Raw genomic sequence first — 20101 nt, forward strand, 5'->3', positions numbered from 1 at the left:
AGTCCTGTTCTGGCAGTTTACCCAGTCACAGCCTGGTGCACAGCATTAAGAGGTGTGTGTGTGGAACTTCAGCAAGGAAACTTTAACTCCATACCCCAAGACACACAACGCTCTTTTGCAGAAAAGCACACCAACACACTGCCACTACTACGCTCTCATTCCAATGAAATTCAAAACAGAGCTATTGTCAATAAATTTGATTTAATCTGTCAAACCATTTAAGGAGGTATTGGATGTCTGTGCCATACGTATCATTCATTCCTTTCCTACCAGTAACCTTTATGCTTGGATCATTCTGTGACAAACATGTTGGTGTTCCAACATAGCTGAGGCTTTTCTTGACAAACGGGACAGACTTCCTTCATCTGAACGGGACTTGAATCCTTCTTTAATTCTGGATCTCATTAATTTCCATCCCGTCGGTCTAATTCTCCATGAAGATGAGATGAGTTGTTGAGGGGGCTCGATGAGGGATAGTGTGCTGCTTTCTCTTGCACAAGGCTTTAATTCATTTACCCTCAGGCAGCGCTAGAAGGGAGGAAAGTTGAATTGTCCTCATTATTTGAATGGAGTCATTGAGGACAGTTTGAGTGAATTTGAGGTGCACCAGATTACTGAGGGCCCTCCTTAGCTGAGCGATGGCAATTTACATTTACGAAACTCTGCACCTGCCTACCCCGTGGAAAGCAGTGGCCTTGGCCTGAGCTGCTGGGATAGCAGCTTGACAGACAGAATTAATGACTTTTATAGTATTACTTAAAGCCTAATTAGCCGGTAGTGTGTTTACACTATGATAAATGGCTGACCACTGTGGCTTTTTGGGTTTGAACTTAAGAAACTGACTGCTTGCTTTCAATAGGATATCACCAACATTAAACTTCTAATGTTTATTGTAATGATGTCAACCTTGTGGATATTAGTTACAGTTTGATGTCTTTACAGCAGAAATGCAGATGAGCGGTGTATGCTTTCCACTGTGTGGCAGAGGGTAGTGTGCAGGAGGTGGTGGGGGGCTGATGGTGCTGAATGAGTAGATTAACCACAGGAGAAATGGCACAGACAACGTAAACCACAACTTGCCCGCAGTGGAACAAAGTCTGCCCTAAATGTTCACTGTAACACTATATTCAGGCGCGTGTGTACACTCTTACGTATGCACTCGCAAATGCAAAAACACTATTATTGTGCTCCGATGACTTACAGCGTGTTTCATTTGTAACTCAGCATAAGTCTGCAGCTCCTTCCCCTATTAAGGGACTATTTGGAAAAGAACAAGCTGAGAAAAATACTTTGTCTTTGCTGTTTGTCTGCGCAGCCCTGCAGTGGTCTGAAAATGTTGTGGAAAGTATTAAGGGGGCGGGTATCATGAGCAGTTTCTGCTCTCTCTCAGTCCATAAATTTCATGCTGCCTTAATCATGCTTCTTGCATCCTATCTTTGAGTTTATTAATTACTGATTTAAAACTGAAATAATGAAAGAGAAGGCTGGTAACAACCCATGCCAATAAGCAGAAATAGGATATTTGACATCCTGGCTTCTGAAGATTTACCGCTTTTCAGCTTGGACCAACATCTGTCATAAATCTGAAACCATAGTCTGCAAATTAGACGTAACTGTCTCCTTTTGATACCATCATAGATCATCAGATCAAGGCGTGCACACTCTTGGACTCGTATGTTAAGAAGCCTTTGTGACAGAAGTCGGAGGACACGGTGCGCCATAAACAAATCGGAGATGACAGCTGTTGTAAAGCGACCTGCAGACACAGGGCAACTGTTCCTTTGCAACCAACCAAAGAGCACTAAATGACACACACATACATAGGCCTGGGATACACATACCTCATCTGTATCTAAAATTGCATCGTGAATGAAATGCAAATCAAAGCCTGACAGTTATGTGAGCAACCATTAACCAGTTTGCGGTGAATTCACATGCTGTCACAGTAAATTACAGTAAAAGAACATCTAGTTTCTGCAGTTTCGTAAATGATCTCTCAGCAGAAGTCTGACTTTAGAAAGCACAAGATTCCAGACAGGTCTAAAAGAACAAAAAATGACGCACTCCTATCTTGATTAAAGTATAGTTGTTAAGGGCAAATCCAATACAATTTTGCATACAGTAGCTTTTCACAAATGTAAAAGATCTAAATCCTTACCAGAGACTCCAAGAGATACAGGCATGCACAAAAGAAGAAAATTTAAATCCACTACATGTCACTAGGGGAAAATGTGAGTAAAGTGTTTGAGTGTGATATCCAGGGAAACTGTTTGGCTGAAGGTTAAGCTGTACTTCTTTCACCTACAGCAAAGATAGCTGTCATAAAACCGAGCTGCACAATACAATATGAGGTCTTGGACATGGAGCTGTGTGGAGGTGTTTGCCAAGACACTGAAACCATAAATCGCAGTGCACAGCTGCGGCTTTATGTGTACATACAGTTGCACTGGAATTTCGACACCCCTCATAGACACACTACTTACTGACACAACCTTTTTTTATCTTTTATGTATTGAAACTGTAGATTAATGCATTTCTTTCCGTCTCCTCTGTCGTTTCATCCTGACCTCCAGCTGGGTTCAGGAGAAGCTTCCGTCTCAGCAGGAGAGACAAGAAGACCAACAAGTCCATGTACGAGTGTAAGAAGAGTGAAATATACGACATGGCTGACGTTCCCACATACGAGGAGGTCACTCCATACCGCAGGCAGGGTGGAGCCAAACACAGGCTGGTGGTCCTTGTAGGTGAGTAGTGAGCTAGACTCCAAAAAGTTTATCAGAAAATCCAACTGTTGTCAAAGTCTGATGTCACTGCTTACCTCACACTTTGTTTTGAGTCATTGCTGTTAAACTTGGCTCTGCAGAAACCATAGATTTTAATGAAAATCCTCACCTCTCAGCGGGGTGACACACACACATCACAGAAAAGACTGTGACTCAGAGTGTTGTTGCTCCAGAAGCCCCAGGTGGCTCGGCCTTGGCCTCCTGTGACCCTCAACCCAGAAATGAGCTTCCCAAAGTGGGGGCTCACCCGCAGCCATCCACCTTAATTTAGACTTTTAGCACTCAGTGGAATCGACGGAGCAGACCTCATATTAATCAGTCACATTTAGTACTTTCATTTACTGCACCTCACTCTCAATGTCCTTTCAATTTTTCGAGCCCATGGAATTGTTAACACTTGCCTGGAGGAGCGGGTGTTACAAAGCCCTCCAAAGAGCTTTATAACGTGCCAAGGTCTTGAAATGAATTTAGCGGTTTCTCATTCTGTATTTGTGGTTGGAAGACGAGTGTTGCCAGTGAATGGTGGAACAATATCCTAAGCCAGGTGCAACAGTACGGACTTAAATCTTTCTCAGCACCAACTGTACCATCAGGGAGATCCACGCTTTTCCACATTTTTCCTTTTTAGGTGTGTTACTTGTAATGAAAAAATGACAAGAATGTCTCAGACACAGATGGAATAAAACATTCCCAAAATTTTCTGTGTGATTCCTTTTAATATTTCCATTCATCAACGTAAGGGATGCGCTCAAGGAATGAGTACTCAAGCATCTGTTTTAGTCCTCATCTTTTTATTTTAGGTGTTCCAGATGAATTTTTACACATTTGTGAAGTTAATATAGAAGCGAACACTACTGGCAACAAGGTCAACAGTGTCTCAGTCTTATTCCTTTGCTGCTCGTGCTCTTTCTAGAGTTGTGCTGTGAGCCTGATTGACCAGGCCTTGGTTTGCTTAAATACGCCACTTAAAGCATGGACTTCATCACGCGTGTTGCTAATTAGCCAGCCCATTTTCCTGCCAGCATGTCACAACCTTACACAGAAGATGCTGAGCCTCTCCCTCCTGTCATGCTAATGTAAATATTTTCAATTAACTTCCATAATTTGGAGGACAACTTATGGGCAATTTCACACATAACGAAGTAGAGGGCCAAGGAAGGATCTGCTTTATGTTTCTCAGCCTCCCTCTCTCCTTCTTCCTCTCCCTGGAGTTACTTGATTTTTCTTATAAGAAAAAAGTTCTCTCCAGCTCTTTTTTTCTCAAAAAAAATAGTTTGGATGAGATGGTCTTTACTCCTCAATGTAAGAACATGTGGGTTTGACACATGAGAAAATACTTTCCCATGAATACTATTTGCTCTTCATGTTATGTATTAACACACTGAACATCAAAACCTGCCAGTGAGTTTAAAAGGCATGGTATTTTTTTAAATGGCAAATTACATTTAAGGAGTTAGTCGAATTTTTTTTTTTTTAACTTTGAACAGGGGTTTAGACTTTTAGCGCTGTGGTTTTAATCTTGGGACTCGTGTGGCATGTTGTGCTATCAGAAAAAGTGACCAAATCTAGACTGAACATCAAGAGACATGATCAAAATGAATTTATTGTGTATGTCTCATTTATAAATTCACCTATATGAAAATTTGCCAGCAAGCTAGTGTAAGATACATTCAGCTTGATGAAAATATCTTTCTAGAGCCGCGTAGTAGTGTGAAAACCCAGAGTTTGCAGAAATTGTACAACTAAGTAATAAATATATGCAATAAAATATAGTTGAAAGAAACTCAACGTACGTTAACCAGTGCTGTTAAAATTCTCAGTTATTTTTTTTTTTTTTAAACAATGGATCTTTGATTTCAGATGAAGGTAGACAATGTGCCTGATTTGTTGCAGACAAATCTGAGTTTTGCTGGGAGACATAGTTTGCAAATGATAACTCTGTGAATTGGTTTGAAAATGGTGTGATTAGCTGACTTTTTACTGTTTCCGTCTAGCTCAGTTCAAAACAAAACCCTGTAATGAGGTCCTACATATGTCCATGTCAAAAAAGTCAGCCACCTAAAGGCTAAAACCTCTGTCCTAAACTGATAGTGTCCAGAGCTTTGCTTCCACACAGCTGGAAAATACGACACAGTGCATATGCTGATTGAGAAAAAGAACTTTTTGTTTTCTGATGTAATCTACAATATTAATGTAGGTAGTGAAAGATACGCTGTTTGTCCTCGCTTTCTACTGCAAGTGTACAACTAATTTGCCAGATGAATAGCTGTCAGAGCACATAAACATACTGTTTAATTAATTCCTCAGACTTTTACCCCTGTGTTTTTGGTTTTCAGAAGGCTGAAAAGACTTTTATATCTGAGTATTGTTCTTATTGCAGCTCATTTACAGCGTTTAACATGTGGAGAGACTGAAGCTTAGCAGTGTTTTGGGGGAAAGGGTTTAGCAGAAGGTCAGTGTAATACTTCAGAAGTAAAGTCTGCATTATTGCAGGAATTGCAGACAGGACACAGCCCTCGATGCCTGACTTGGCTCCAGCTCTGCTCTTTTTCCACTCTCCAGCACGGCACCTTCTCCCCACATTATTTATATATCAAACATACTCCTCTCCGAAGGCTTTTTAGAAATACCTAAAGGCATTTCTTAATTACCATCCACAGTGCCCACTAATGAATGACCTGCTGCCCACCTCTTGCACGTGTGTGAAGCAGTGGATGAATGAAGTCTGAGATCTGTTTCAGAGACCAATCAAGATGCTTATCTGGGCTTTTGCACATTTCTAATAAGACAGCCAATGCAAATATATTTTTGAATCCTGAATGCATAGTTTGACCAAACCACTGATGCTGAGAAAGAAATCTGATTATTTAACCTGACAAAATGCTGTGTTGATTTCCACGTTTCTCTGTAACTTGACACAACGAACTTACAGAAAGATTTTGATGAATTGAAGGTTTTTAGTTTGGGGTTTAGGCCTGACGTAGGTCAAATGTACTGATTCGTAAGAGACTGTTCATGTGGTATCCAACTATATATACATTTTGGAACTCTATATTAAGCCTTTCCCTTGTTGAAAATCTGCATTGGAAATGATCCGTGGTTACCACATTGTACCTCTGTCATCCTTTGAATGTGGAAGCAGTAAAGCCAACACTGTGTAACACTGTAATCTTGCCTGTCCTCGATGTGAGGCAGGCTAGGAGGTTTGAGGCTGGGTCGGGGCTCTGGAGCCCAGAGCGGGGCCTCGTCGGGCCTGGCCCCGGCCTCACTGCACAAACTGCATGAGATGTGCTCCGCATTTGGCCTGGAAGTTATTAAGCTCACAATATTAAAGGCAGCTTCTCTAATGAGTGCAGTAATGAAGTCTGACACTTTTAGTGGCACAGCAATCTGGGAAGACAGAGAGAGACAGATGGAGGGAGAGAAAAACACATAAACACAATGTAAATACTAGAGCTGAGGCCAAAACTTTTGCAAGAGTTATGCCTTTTTTTATTGTAGCGCACAGATTTATAATGTTGCTGTTGTATTGGGGCATTGTTAAAAACAAACAATGCACAAAGAGGTGGCGTGTTTAAGGTCAGACGGTGGAACAGGACCACAGGGCACTGCTTCTGCTTGTAAAAGCCCTGGTGGTGGGCCTGTTGGGCCTCCTTGGCAGGCGGTTGTACAGCTGGAATAAGCTTTAATCGCTGTCTGAGGTATTCTGAAGAAGGTCTGCTGCCATGCTTCATTGATATCACAAGTGGCAAGCAAGGGAGCGATGTACAAGGTGAAAATGGTTTTACGAGCGTGCCGAAGTGCGGCCGTTTTTCATACTAGGGGTAGCACACATAAGTCTGTTGGACCCATATGCCCGGGCCCTGATATCCACGCTCACATTCAGGCAAACACGTCTGTGTGGAGTTTGTGGCCTGCTGGGCGGACTGTCTGCACCACTGCGATAGGGTTCATAAAAGACCCTCTATTGCCACGCTCTGCCACCTTCAGCGCCTACAACAACATTGGTCCACAGCCTTGTTCAAGCAGCACCGCCACATTCCTCCCGCGCTCCCGAAACAAATTCAAAATGAACTCCATTTCCTCATCTTAATAAATCAGCCAAGCTTTCGGCCCTCAGGTTCTCTGACGTTTTTTTCCTCTAACTGAAAAACTGCTTCTCTCCAGCTAAGATTGATTGCTGTCTTCGCTTGGCCATGTACTTGTTTATGTGAGACTTAAACCACAAAATGCCTCCCGCCGTCGGTCCAGAGAAGGTCGGGGTATTTTTCTCTTTCTTTGAATTCACAGTGCAATCTGCGAGCGCACTGAGGAAACAGCTTTTATCACTTACAGCAGTCGCACAATAGGACTCAGAACCATGTGTTACTGGGTGCAGAAGGAGAAGGAAAGCACAGGGTGTGAATTTGTCTGTATGTGAAGGCTGCTAGTGTTCAGAGATTATACTTAAAAGAGCCTTGTTGTCCACACCTATTTATCAGGTACTGGATCTCTCCAAAACCTTCCTGCTCACACTAGATGAAATGTAGAGCAGCGGTGCAGATAGCATGAGAGGAAACAGAAGCACTCTTTCTCCTGAGAGTTTGTCTTTTTCAAAGATTTTTTTTTTCCTCTCTCCCCTCTCGCTCTCTTTCCACCTAATCCGCATCGCTGAGTGAACTCATTGTCCATTTGTTTTAGAGGAGCGGCCTGCTAAACACATTTGCCTGGAGAAGTGAATTTCCAATAGGGCTTGATGCGATTGTAGTGCCTGCCCAGAACGTCAGGCATGCAAGGAATCTCGAGCCCAGATCAAGCGCTGTCTCTAACTGTCCACACACTGCAGAGCTGTGGTAAAACACTAAAATGCAGAGCCATGCACTTGTAACTCCAAAACTGACTTCTTGTCCAGTTTGTTGAAGACATTGATGCCAGTCAGTTCAAATTAGGATGATGTAGCACCCTGGTAACAACAACCAAAACACTGGAAAATGGTGAGACAGAGGGAGTAGAAAATGAGACCAAGGAGCAAAAGAAAGAGGGAGAGGATGTAGACAGCCCAGAAAACATTATGATTTTCATTCATTTTTACCATCCAACAAAAACCATTTTCGATAAGAGCATGAAATCTAAAAATAAAAATAAAAAAATTACAAAGCCGCCTTTGTAAGTGATAACTGCATTTTTAAGGAACTATGTACAATATACATATGAATGTGACATTTCTTCAAAACTGTTGCTTTAGTTTTTCTATTATTATTAAAAATAATACCTCTCTAATAATGGCCTGGAACTTGGCGATCTCTGCATGTTGGCTTTTGTTAAATGCTGGACAGAAGCTCAGCTGTGAGAGGCTCTAATCAATAGTCAATATTCAGTAGTCTCTCCTGCCTTCTGCGCTCCCTCTCGTTTTGCCTCAGTTTCCCCACCAGGGATGTGATGGAAGGTCCAGCTGACCTGCTACAATATTACGGGAAACCGCTTTTCTTTCTTTCTTTCTTTCTTTTTTACTGTGAGCCTCTTTTGGAGCTTTATTATTCTTCCAAACTACAGTCTGAGAGGATCTGATTAAAAATGAGCTATAGCTATAAATTGCTTGTATTAAACAAGTTATCAAAAGCATTTTACCCATTTTGTTTTTATTGAATATGAAATTCAGTTTACAGTGTGGGACAATAATTACATATTTCTTAGCAAAAATGCAAATCTTAGAGGACATCTAAATTGCCAAGTTACACAGTGTTTCAGACCCAAGAACAGAGTTATTAAATTTTCAGCTTTCCAACTGTCCTAGAACTCATCACGTGAATATTCTAGCATATTTCATCAAATTTACGTTATTCCCCGCGTTTCATTTAAATATTCCAGAAAAATCAATTACAAATGTCTGCACTACTCGGTACAACTTCAAGCTGTGGTAACAAGAAGCAGATAGGAGACAAGCAAAGAAACAAATCAGAGAGACTGAGAGCAGAACTAAACATGCTTTATCAATAAAATACACCACCGTTCAAAAGCTTGGGGTCACTTAGAAATGTCCTAATTTTTGAAAGAAAAGCACCTGACATTAAATTAATCAGAAATTAAGTTTAGACATTGTTAATTTTGTAAATGACTATTCTAGCTGGGAACGGCAGATTTCTAATGGAATATCTCCATAGGGGTACAGAGGAACATTTCCAGCAACCATCACTCCTGTGTTCTAATGCTACATTGTGTTAGCTAATGGTGTTGAAAGGCTAATTGATGATTAGAAAACCCTTGTACAGTTATGTTAGCACATGAATAAAAGTGTGAATTTTCATGGAAAACATGAAATTGTAGTGTATATCGAGCTCAAAACTGTATGCAGAGGCGCAAGTTGTTGGAAGATGCGTTCAACGTGGATAGATCTTTGCTATACAGAAAGCATTTTGTTGATGGTTTTCAAAAAAGGTAAATGGTTAAAGTGTATTTAGAGTCTTTATTTCTCTCTTTCAAACCCCCAGAGTTATGGGCAGTATTGGGTTGTCACTTAGCTGGTTCATAACGAGTCAGTGTTAATACAGCACGGTAAATTTGGTGATTTTATCCGATTCATTTCATAAAATGTAAATTGTGCTGTGTGTTCATAAATATCTGTCTTTTTTCAGATATTATGAATAGCAGGATTAGCACAGTTATTGCTGAGATTATCTACTGGCACAGTGTAACAGTGAGACGGTGTGAACAACAGCAGAACTCTGACACTAAAGGAGATAAATGATATTCAGACATCACTCATTGTATTATTTTTTCCTGTGCTTTTCCTACTGTGACATGTCAAATATACCATTTCAGCTTACATTATAGCAGATGCTTTAATTTCTTGATAGAAATTGCAGTTTTAAAGAACAGCCCGTTTCTCTGGTGTGATTGGTGAGAGGCTCTGATGGATTCTGTCATTTTCATGGCGTGTTCTCGTGTTTGTTTTTGTGCAGGCCCCACAGGTGTCGGCATGAATGAACTCAAGAGGAAACTGTTGATCTCTGACCCTCAGCACTTCAGTGTGACTATCCCACGTAAGTTCACTCCACTGCTCTCCTTAAAGCTTTGTGTGAAGGCAAATGTGTCTCTGTGTTTGAGCGCACATCCAGCATGAGCTGAGCACCTTCCAATAGATTCCATTTGTCTTTCAGTCTTTCCTCTCATCTTTCTAATCTGTGTCTGTGTTTGTGTTTTGCGTTTTCACTCCTAAATAAATCCAGACCACAGTTTAGGCTCTGCTGTTTATTGGCAAATAGATTTTAATGGGAGTGAAGACACAGTTTGGCTTCCTCCACATCCTGCACTCACACAGGTTTATAAGTAAGCCAGACGGACTGAGGAACACACAACTGTGGAGGGACACGATGCTGGCTTTGACCATGAACCACGGAGCCCCAGTTTGCTTCCTCTGTCGCTCATCATTCTCTCCTCTGCTTCCTGCCACCTTTTTACTGTTACTCTTTTATAAAATCATACAGTTCCCCCACACATCAGTGTGTCCCAGCACACCTTCAGTGTGAAAGGTTTGCAATGACACCATGTGATTGTTATTAACAGAAAGGTTAGGCCATCCTCAAAAGCTTGAATTGCACACATTTTGCAGCATTAAAATCAGCATTAAAATCTGGTTTGTAAGTCATCAAAGGTGTCTGATTAGTGAAACCTTCACCCTTTTGCTTCATTTTTCTTCCATGCTAGGGCCACGCTAATTATTATTTTCATTGTTAAATAATCTGTTGATTGTTTTTTTTCAATTAATCATTTAGTCATTCAGCCTATAAAATGTCAAAAATTCTGAAAAATGTCCAGAAGTGTTTAAATAAATCCTTGCATGTCTTGGTTTTTCCTCCATTTTTAAAAAAAATGTACTGTCATAGAGGAACAAAGAAACCAGAAAATATAGAATAACGGTTAATATACTCTCTTTCTTTCTTTCTTTCTTTCTGAAAGCATTATTTAAGCCACTTAATCGATTATCAAAACTATCTGTTGATTCATTCAATGCAGCACAAGTTTTCCTAACTTTTTACAACAGAAACATGTAAAACAATACAATGTAAAACTTGTATAACTGAGCTCTGTTTCTGTATTTTGCACTTAGAGTTTAGCATTATTTCCCTGCTATAACACAAGCATGCCAGGCTGTAAGTGAGCCCCTATGTTCACGATTTAACTTGTTGGTGTAGCCATCAAAACTGATTAGAAGGTTTAAATAAGCAAATTTTAAAACGTGTTGGTCAAAAAAACAAAATACTCAGCTGCGCTTTCTGTATCTGTGGGGTTTGGTTGACCTGCTGTTGAGTGGACACTGAATAGCTCACTCTACAGCTGTGTTGTCATGGAGATGAATCGCCTTCTACTCCCCTCTTCTTATCCATTCGCGCCTCTTGTACATCTGTCCTCTGAGACAAACACATTGGAAACACATTCTGAGAGAAATGTAAGCACGCCCTGGTGCACCCGGCAACAAATCAAAATAATCACTTTGGGTGACGGATGTTTAGTTTACTTGTTCCATTTTGGTTTTCTTGTACTGTTTAAGCAATGAAGGTCCAGTCTGAGACCTACACACTCGTAGAGGGAGATGTCTGGCAGTAATACCCAATGCAGCTCTCAGGCAACACCACTGGTCCTGTGGAGGCCCGGGCGGTCGGTTCTCCTCCTGTGTAATTGTCAGCTTTTCACAGTCTGTCTGACAAGCTCCAAATGATGGAGGAAACTGTGTTTTTCTACCTCCTGAAGACATGCCATTCCGCTGCTTCACAAACTGGCACCAAGCTCCCCGCTCTACTTTCTTTCTCAGTTTATTTCTCATTTTCTTTCTGTCTCTTTCCTCAGCTGCCTCCTCCCTTTTTTTCCTTTTAAGGACCCAACGACAGCTCACCATAATTCTGAACACCGTCCAGCTCTGCTGCAAACGACTGGATCTCCATACTTTGCCAGAAGTTTTTAGTTTTTTTTCTAGCTCTGAGGTGTCCCAAAGCCAGCATGTTGGGACAAATAAATCTTTTTGATTCATACATTTAAACAGGGCAACGGCACTATTAATTGCGTAGTTACCATCTGGGGCTTGGAGGGAAACTGCGACATGAGTTTTAGGAAATTTGAAGACCACAGATATTAATTGCCGTGTTTGTTACATGCCGTGTGGCATAATAGATGTGTCCCCGGCGAAGTCTGACACTTGAAATGTCCCTGGTATTAAAATCCCATTGGTTGGGGCATTTTTTTTCCACAGGGCTTGTTAATTGTTCTCAAATGTGACCTGCGATGCTGTTGTTTAATAGAGCCCAGACAGTCTGATTCAGACCTATATAGAAGACGTATGGCACAAGTCCTGGCTCTCATTGAGAGGTAGGAGACTCGGAAAGTATCTCGTCTCCCTCTTTTTTTAAAGTTTGATTGCTGCCAATGGACACATGGATGTGTTTAACACTTGCTGTTGTTTTGGATTGAGCCCGAAAGCGTTACTCCTTTTTGTTAATTTGAAAACCGGAGCTTGGGAGACCACCGGCTTGTGGCCATGGTTAACTTTTTTTCTCTGTCTCTCTTTGCTTGTCGCTGTAAAATGTAAACCAGCCGTCTCAGAAACACAAGGAGCATTGCAATAAGCCATTAGAGTTGGGGGTTAAACATTTTGATTCCAATCCAAGCTTACAGATATTTTCCATGATTTGCGAATGAACGGATTCACATTCTTTTGTTGCACTGTAATTATTTTCTCTGCCACAAAACAGATGCCAAAATAATGCATGGTGGACGGTGTTGGTCTAACTACCGAAAGGCTGTTTGGCACCGTGTCTTACACTTTTCTGAATGGGAGGTATAAGTATATGTTATCTTATGACAAGGCCGCTCTGGCCTTCTCCTTGTGTTTTTCCTACTGTTGTCTGGGGCTGATGACATAAAGTCATTGATCTTATTCAGTGTCTTCTCCACCACAGTTGGATTTATTACTGTCTTCCGTTCCTAAGCAAGTGACACATTGTATAAATGACACCACTAGTTTTCCATGAACCCTGTAGATCAGTCTGGACCATATAAAGGAAAGGCACTGGTCCATTACGAGGGCACAGCCTCAACACATGCTGACAAAAAGAACAGCTCCAAGGAGAGTAAAGCAGAACTTGGCAGTTTTGGCTGCAGGTGATAAAAGTTTAATAGTTTGTTTTGGAGCTGGTCAGAGTGTCTGACGGGTGTAAACCTCTCCCCTCTGACCTTTGCAGCGCTCCTGAAAGGAGCCGGAGTGTGAGTCGACCCTTGACCCTTACAAATCCACCAGCGCTGCTTGCGCACGTTCCCTCCACGTGCCGTCCCCACCACCCATTTTACAGTGAGGTTTTATGGTTTATGGCCAAGTAAATGCAGAGACTTGATGTTAATGAGAGCTCCCCAACTCAATTACCTTACAGCTGCTAACATCGGTGGCTAACGTTGTTGCTTCTGTTCCTACAGGCATTGTAGCCACATTACAAGAGACAAATTTAATAAGCCTCTGTAAACCTCTGCTGAATCTCAGTTAAGTGTCTGAGTTTGGTGCTACAGCACTACAGGTTTTGTATTTTATTGCATTATTGCACAATAATATATACAAGGGTTGGCATGGCCCATCTTGCTGTGTTTCAGACTTCTAATATTGTTAATAAGGGGCTCAGTTCAGATGGTTTCTGCCCCAGCAGTGAGTCAGACAGTCTGGGTTTGATATAATCGCTCCCTCTCTCTCTGTCTTTGGCTCTCTCTCCCTCAGACACCAGTCGGGCCAAAAGGAGTCAGGAGAGTGACGGCGTTGAGTACCACTTCATCTCCAAACATCTTTTTGAGACCGACATCCACAACAACAAGTAAGCAAAACTGTGAATGGTACAAGTAAAAACTTCATCTTTCACTGTTCATGCAGTGGAGTTATTTGCTACGTTAATGTGTACATCTTTAAAAACGTACATCCTGCCTCTGCAACACTTGTGAAGAGTAAATTACCAGCTGCATTTAAAGTGAATACAGCAAAGTTTGAGCAAATGGAAACCAGGATGCACAAATCTTCTTCTACTTGTCAGTATTCTCTGACACCTTAAGTACATGTACAAGGAGTAATTGATAAGTCTTTGACTGTAAAAAGCAAAAACCATATCTGATTAGAATGAGTAGTCTCTTTGTGGAGTGGTACACCACTGAGGGCTCTGTCACCCAGTCCTGCTGTTTGGTCTCTGCTTCTTAGCCATGGCCTAGCAATGATCTGAAACCTAAAAACATAAGGATCAGGTCATCTCAGGCCTTTTGTGAATTTGAAATTATGCACCTGCAAAATTTGTGTACGCCAGGTCCTGAAGTTGATTGGACAATGTCACATGGAATCCTGACTACAAAGAGATGCTGCTTACACCTGCTGCATGTCCATGACTGTATCATGCTCCATTCATGTTCAACAGGAACAGAACAGGAACTCTTTGATCTCACACTGTATATCCAGCCCATATCCACTGTACCAAGTACTTCTTGCACTTTGTGTTTTCACTGATAACCAATGGGAAAAAAGTGTCTCTTTCAAAATCAAAATATAACGGGGTACGCAAATGTATAACATCATCTAATCTGCCCACATTCAGTTCACTTTCTTTTCACATCTTAATGGTTTATTATGATGACATAACATGACATATTATTATGGTACAACTTTGTTCTCAAAATATCATGATTTTTGTGTAGAATTATGATTTTATCTAATCTATTACATTGTCATTACTTTCATCAATTTATTCTCTTTTTGTGTGTTGATATATATATGTGTATATATATATATATATATATTTATTCTCTTTTTGTGTGTTGATATATATATGTATATATATATATATATATATATATATATTTATTCTCTTTTTGTGTGTTGATATATGTATATATATATGTGCTGTTTTTTGTTGTTGTTATTGATTGTTAAATAATTAACTTACAGGGATATAAAGAACACAGGAACAGAAAGCACGAATCCTGTGAATTTATGCTGAATAATTGACTTAAAACATTGATTGTTGCCAACTTTAACTTAAAATAGATTAACCTTTCAGCCCTTATCACTGCGACTGCACGTTTTTTTATTCACATTCCACTACATGGTTAATGTAGTTTTTGAGTCTGAGATCTTCACCAAATGAAAACAAGCGTTTGGCTGTGTCTGTGGTCTTGACCACTAGGGGCAGAATAACAGCGAGAGCAGCAGTTCAGTGCTTGTTGCCGCTGGTTACTTACAGCCTCCCGCTGTCGTCTGTACGTCTCTCTAACTGAGTGTGAGCTGGCGTTGACAGGGCCGGGCCCTTTGCTGGTAACGGATCTCCAGACAGTGGCCCCAAGGTCTCCTGTCTCTGCTTCCTGCTTTCCTTAGGCGCTCTCTCTGAATCCAGCCACACCACGGCCCGCCTTGACATTTGCGGCCAACAAATTGAAATGCAAGTTGTAATAGTCATGAGAATGATTGATGCCTTTCTGCTGGTCTCACACGAGCTGGAGGGGGAAAAAAAGATGCACTACAGGGTGCACATGCAAAATAGTTACGCACGCAAACACACATACAGTACATATGACATAGAGGGAAGTGTGTGGCAGTAAGTGCATGTTGAGTGTCAGAGCATGCACAGAGACGACGGGAAAAGGGGTCTGTATATTTAGGCCGTGTTGCGGTGTGGGTCGAGGCATGCAATGTTTTTCAGAGAGTCGGAGGGGTGAGTGACAGAGCTGTGATGTGGGGTGGATGCGTGGGACACTCCACGTTGAAATTACAAGGCAGCAAAGTAGAGGAGGAGTGTGATGAACTTGTTTGCGTTATGCCTCATTGCATGCAGCAAAAACAATGCACTCTGCACAGAAATAAGAGGTTCTCTGAACTGGGGCCATAACAACGTGTGTTTAGCTTGAACAACTTTCCCAAGGGAAGCCCTGTTCCGTGTCAAAATGGCAACAATCCATACTCTCAGTATAGCCAGACCTCCACTGGCATGCTCTGCTGTAATCTATATACCTTCCCCTGTGATGACAAACAGCACAGAATGCTGCAAGGTGTGAGTTTTTGGACACGAGCTACTGTAAGCTCTTAAATGAATTTCCCATAACCGTATATGAGGTTTGTTAGAGACTTAAAACTTTCTTACATGGGCAATTACTATAAAACTTTCTTTTTACATGGCATCAGTCACACTGAGGCAGTCATTCTGTCCGACACTCATCATGAGCAGACTGTAAGCATACCATGCCGTCCTATTAGCTTCAAATTCTTTCCACGTTGTTACTCTCTTCTCCTTTTTCCTCCTTGTTTCCAGCTAAAAATACCCTGGTGGCTGTTGGTGTGAAAGAGAAAAGATTATCTGGTGGAAAAGTGTTTGTTTGCTTGCACCCATGCATTGCTTGCTAAGCTAAAACCCTTGTGGATTAAGGCAGAGAAGGTTTTGGCATTTAGGGGCTTTGTGGTCTTTCTGGAACAAACAGGTGTTACTGATTGAAAGGGTAGCGTAGGAGATTATATAAAAACACGCTCGGCCAGAGCGTCTGGTTTTTAAGTTCTGCTAAAGAATGCTATCTTCAGATCTGTCAGCGGTTGAAAGAGTAATCCTCCTGTCCCTGTGGATTTGTAGGGTTTTTATATATCATTATTTCTTAGATGAATCTCAGGAGTGTGCTGACACAGTCGACCAGATTAGGATGAGATTCTAATGTTTCTCCCAAGAGATGTTAGTGTTGCATTAGATTCAGATCCCTTCATGAAGATTTTTTTTTTTTTTTTTTTTTAAAGGTGTTTTCTTGCTCTGCAATCTTCTAATATCCCCTCTTTTTATCTCGTCTCTCAGGTTCATTGAGTATGGGGAGTACAAAGGGAATTACTATGGGACAAGTCTGGACTCTATACGCTCCGTCCTCTCCAAGAACAAAGTGTGCCTATTGGATGTCCAGCCTCATGTGAGTGACACAAACCCCTCCTTTGCATCCCATTCTTTCTCACCATCTCTCACTTCCCCTGTATTTTTAGCCTTTTGGCACCTTTCCTCACCTATCTTTGAAGCAGATCTCCCTCTTTGCCTGCATTCCTAAAATCCTTGGCTGTTTGCTGAGTTACCAAAGCAGGTTTCTCATTTTTTAGGGAGCAATTACTGCTAATTTTCTCTATTTGAAGATTTCCTCTTTGGCTTATGTGTCTTGGGTGGTGGTGATCAGACCCTGTACAAATGGCTGGCTTGACGCTGAGCCCTGACAAACCCCGTAGCATGATTCATTCAAAATGGGGCTGGGTCTGTATCATCCAGCCTCTGCACCACCAGCTTTTCTCTGTTTGTTTTTGTCCAGTGGATAATGACACACAGACACAAATGCATCATTACATAGATTAGCCTGGCAGCTCCTCAAACCTCCCCAGCCTGAGCAGCAATGGGTAGAAAGAGCCTATGGAAGCTAATGTGGGTGTAGGTACATCTAGGTATGTGTTTTTTGTTTTTGTATGCATTTGTGGTGGTGTGTCAGCCTGTAGTCATTCCATGTACTTCCTCTTTATCCCCATTCTCCAGCGGGATTCATGAATCACATCAGTGGCAGCGTCAAAGCATGTTATTGCCCCCATGCTGACTCACTAAGTGACTGATGAAAGCCACAATAAATGCTTCCCAGAGGTTGCTCTGCTGCCCGTCTTTTGAGTTTTTATCCATCTTCCTATCAGTTGTGGGTTTGGACTCACTGCCTATTAGCACAGTGAGGAGCCCTGATCACAGGGGAACCAGAGGACACCTGACACCAACACGAACCAAATCTGCCCTGTTCACTATCTCTGAAGTTCCACATTGGTGGAGTTATTTCGCCCAATTGTCTGTTCATCAAAACAGTGTAGTTTTTGGAGAATCTTAAATAAGAGCAATTTTTAAAGACTCCCTTTTATGACAGTCAATTTTTTTTACCTTATCGCATACATGTGGTGTATTTTATATGCTGAAACACACATAATTAATGAAATAAGCAGCTAGGGCCATGGCTGAGTATGAATCTACAGTGTACTGATGACAGTGTTAAGAATGTAGATTAAGGCCCTGTTTACACGAGGACGCTTGCAGGTAAAAACGTCAAAATATTTCAACAAAACACCCTATCGTTTATACGAGGACGGCATTTTGGGGGCTTAAAAACGCAAAAATTTGAAACCGGCCTCCAGAGTGGAAAAGTTGAAAACTCTCCGCCGTTACGTTTCCGTCTAAACCGCAAAACACAAAACTTTGCTGGAAAAAAAAAAACTTTGCCGAGATCTGACCACGTTGCGTACGAGATTACGTCACATACGTGCGCCGGTGCTTTGGTTTGCCGGCCGGTACAAGGAAGTAAACAAAGATGTGTGATTATTTCCATCCTTCGGACCTTCCAGCAACTCTGGCAGCTCTATGTACACTACAGGAGTCGTACCAACAAACGTACAGAATCTGTACAGATTCCATTTATGACACACATTTACCGCTGCGGAGATCTGAAAAGGGAGGTAGTACGCATGCGCGTAGACATGGCGGAGTTTTATCACAGCGCCACCCAGCTGCCTGGCATGCATATCCAATCGAATTCCACACACTATAGAGTCACCGTATATACGCAGATTTCCTTCAAAACCGCTCGTCTAAACGTGAAATAAAAAGTGAAGACAAGACGCCACTTTTGCGTTTTCTGTTAAGATGGTCCTCGTACAAACGTAGCCCCAGACAGATGAGGCTTCATACACAAAAAAACTAAGGTGCCAGTTCTGTCAGCTTGCAGCGTGGTGCTTTGTGTATCATTTTTCTTTTACAGAATCAGTTTCTGGTTCTAACATGTAGACCTAAATTACTCCAATATTGCAACTTGTCATTGTGTTGTGTAAAGACGTTTTACAGTGTTTAAGTGGAGTTGTGAGTGAGCTGATGTGCTCAAGCTGCAGCAAGCAGTGGAGTGGTTGATGGAGAGAGGGCTACACAGATCTCCACATGGGAAGGTGTAGAGTTACATCGTAGCTATTTTAAAGCAGACTTTGTGACTTTAATACACAGAGGATTTAATCGGCGGCTGCAAAAAATACTTAAAAAAACAATCGGCATGAATAAGAAGTCTGTGATTGGTTGAAACCTCTCATCACAGGAGGATAGATTATCTAAAGCTTGTATGGAGTCAAGAGGTAGTACCAAATTTCAATCCAATGATTCCAAAAGGTCTTCCCCAGCTTCAATTGTCTCGACCAGTCGATCCCTTCCGTTTGTTTGGCCCTGCACTTTGAAAGTCCTCTATACACACCTCATCAACATGTGATTGTTAAATGATTATTAAATGGCTTTAGCATTCTCATTTGATCTTTGCCCTCTTAGTTATATTTGTTCTCCCTGCAGACAATAAAACACCTGAGGACAGCAGAGTTTAAACCCTTCGTTGTGTTCGTGAAGCCTCCGTCGATTGAGAGACTGAGGGAAACCAGAAAGAACGCCAAAATCATATCAGGCAAAGATGACAAGGGAACTGCCAAACCTTTCATGGTAAGATGGATTGAAGGTTTTTCTTAATTTGTGTGTTTTAACTGAATCCTATGAGAGTTTGATCACCGTGATCTATTGTTGAGTAACAATGGATGGGTCAGGTTTGCTTTAAATTACACCATCACAGGAAATCAAAATAAATAATTTCAGTAAATAGTTAAGTATCACCTTGAACTCCAACCAGTTTCTACAAACTGGATGGTGTTTGTAAATGCTATTTAGATTAAATGAAGCTAAATGAGTGTTTAATGACCGCTGTGAGGAAATGGGACCATTACAGCACAAGATTACAGGATACAGCTAATAAGGTGTACAGTGGGTAAAGAAAAGACTTTTTAAACATACATTCAGACAGGCATTCAGTGGGGGTCTAAACATATTTAAAGATAGTTTTATGGTCAAGAATTGTAAAGCTGGAATGACTGAATAAGACCTTTGTACTTGTCGAAAGTCAGTGAACTTGAATGATGTCGCTGAATCTGGTGACGAGATGGAGTTGTGCTGCAAAAAAACACACTTAACAAATTATCAGCACCCAACAGAAACACTTTGTGTGTGTACAGTTTGTGTGTTTGTGTGAGTGATGAGGTCATCCCTTACAAACCTTTATCCCGGCCCAGCAGGGACACAGATGAAACCAATTAGCCGGTGTGCTGTGAAGTTGACGGCTGGGGTAGTGGAGGGGTTGGGGTGGGGGTGTGAAGGTGGATGATGGTTTTCCCAGCCCCATCGCGCCCGAGGACTTCTCATTCGCGTGTCTCACTCACCACGGGCAGCGTTAAGGCCAAGATCCCAGTCAGCAACACGGCCGGGATGGTC

General features: G+C 41.5%; 1 protein-coding gene across 4 annotated transcripts in view; it reads left to right on the forward strand.

Annotated features, from left to right (window-relative positions):
* Positions 1-20101, forward strand: part of mpp7a (MAGUK p55 scaffold protein 7a) — a 160225-nt gene that overhangs the window by 130555 nt on the left and 9569 nt on the right. For all 4 annotated transcript variants that reach the window (XM_051940399.1, XM_051940401.1, XM_051940400.1 and 1 more), the window contains 5 exons: positions 2574-2744; positions 9722-9802; positions 13516-13609; positions 16604-16712; positions 19139-19282. In XM_051940399.1, the coding sequence (XP_051796359.1) occupies positions 2574-2744; positions 9722-9802; positions 13516-13609; positions 16604-16712; positions 19139-19282 (599 nt within the window). The remainder of the gene's footprint in view (positions 1-2573; positions 2745-9721; positions 9803-13515; positions 13610-16603; positions 16713-19138; positions 19283-20101) is intronic.

Source organism: Acanthochromis polyacanthus, chromosome 20, assembly GCF_021347895.1.
Source record: "Acanthochromis polyacanthus isolate Apoly-LR-REF ecotype Palm Island chromosome 20, KAUST_Apoly_ChrSc, whole genome shotgun sequence".
In the NCBI taxonomy this organism is placed as follows: Eukaryota; Metazoa; Chordata; class Actinopteri; family Pomacentridae; genus Acanthochromis; species Acanthochromis polyacanthus.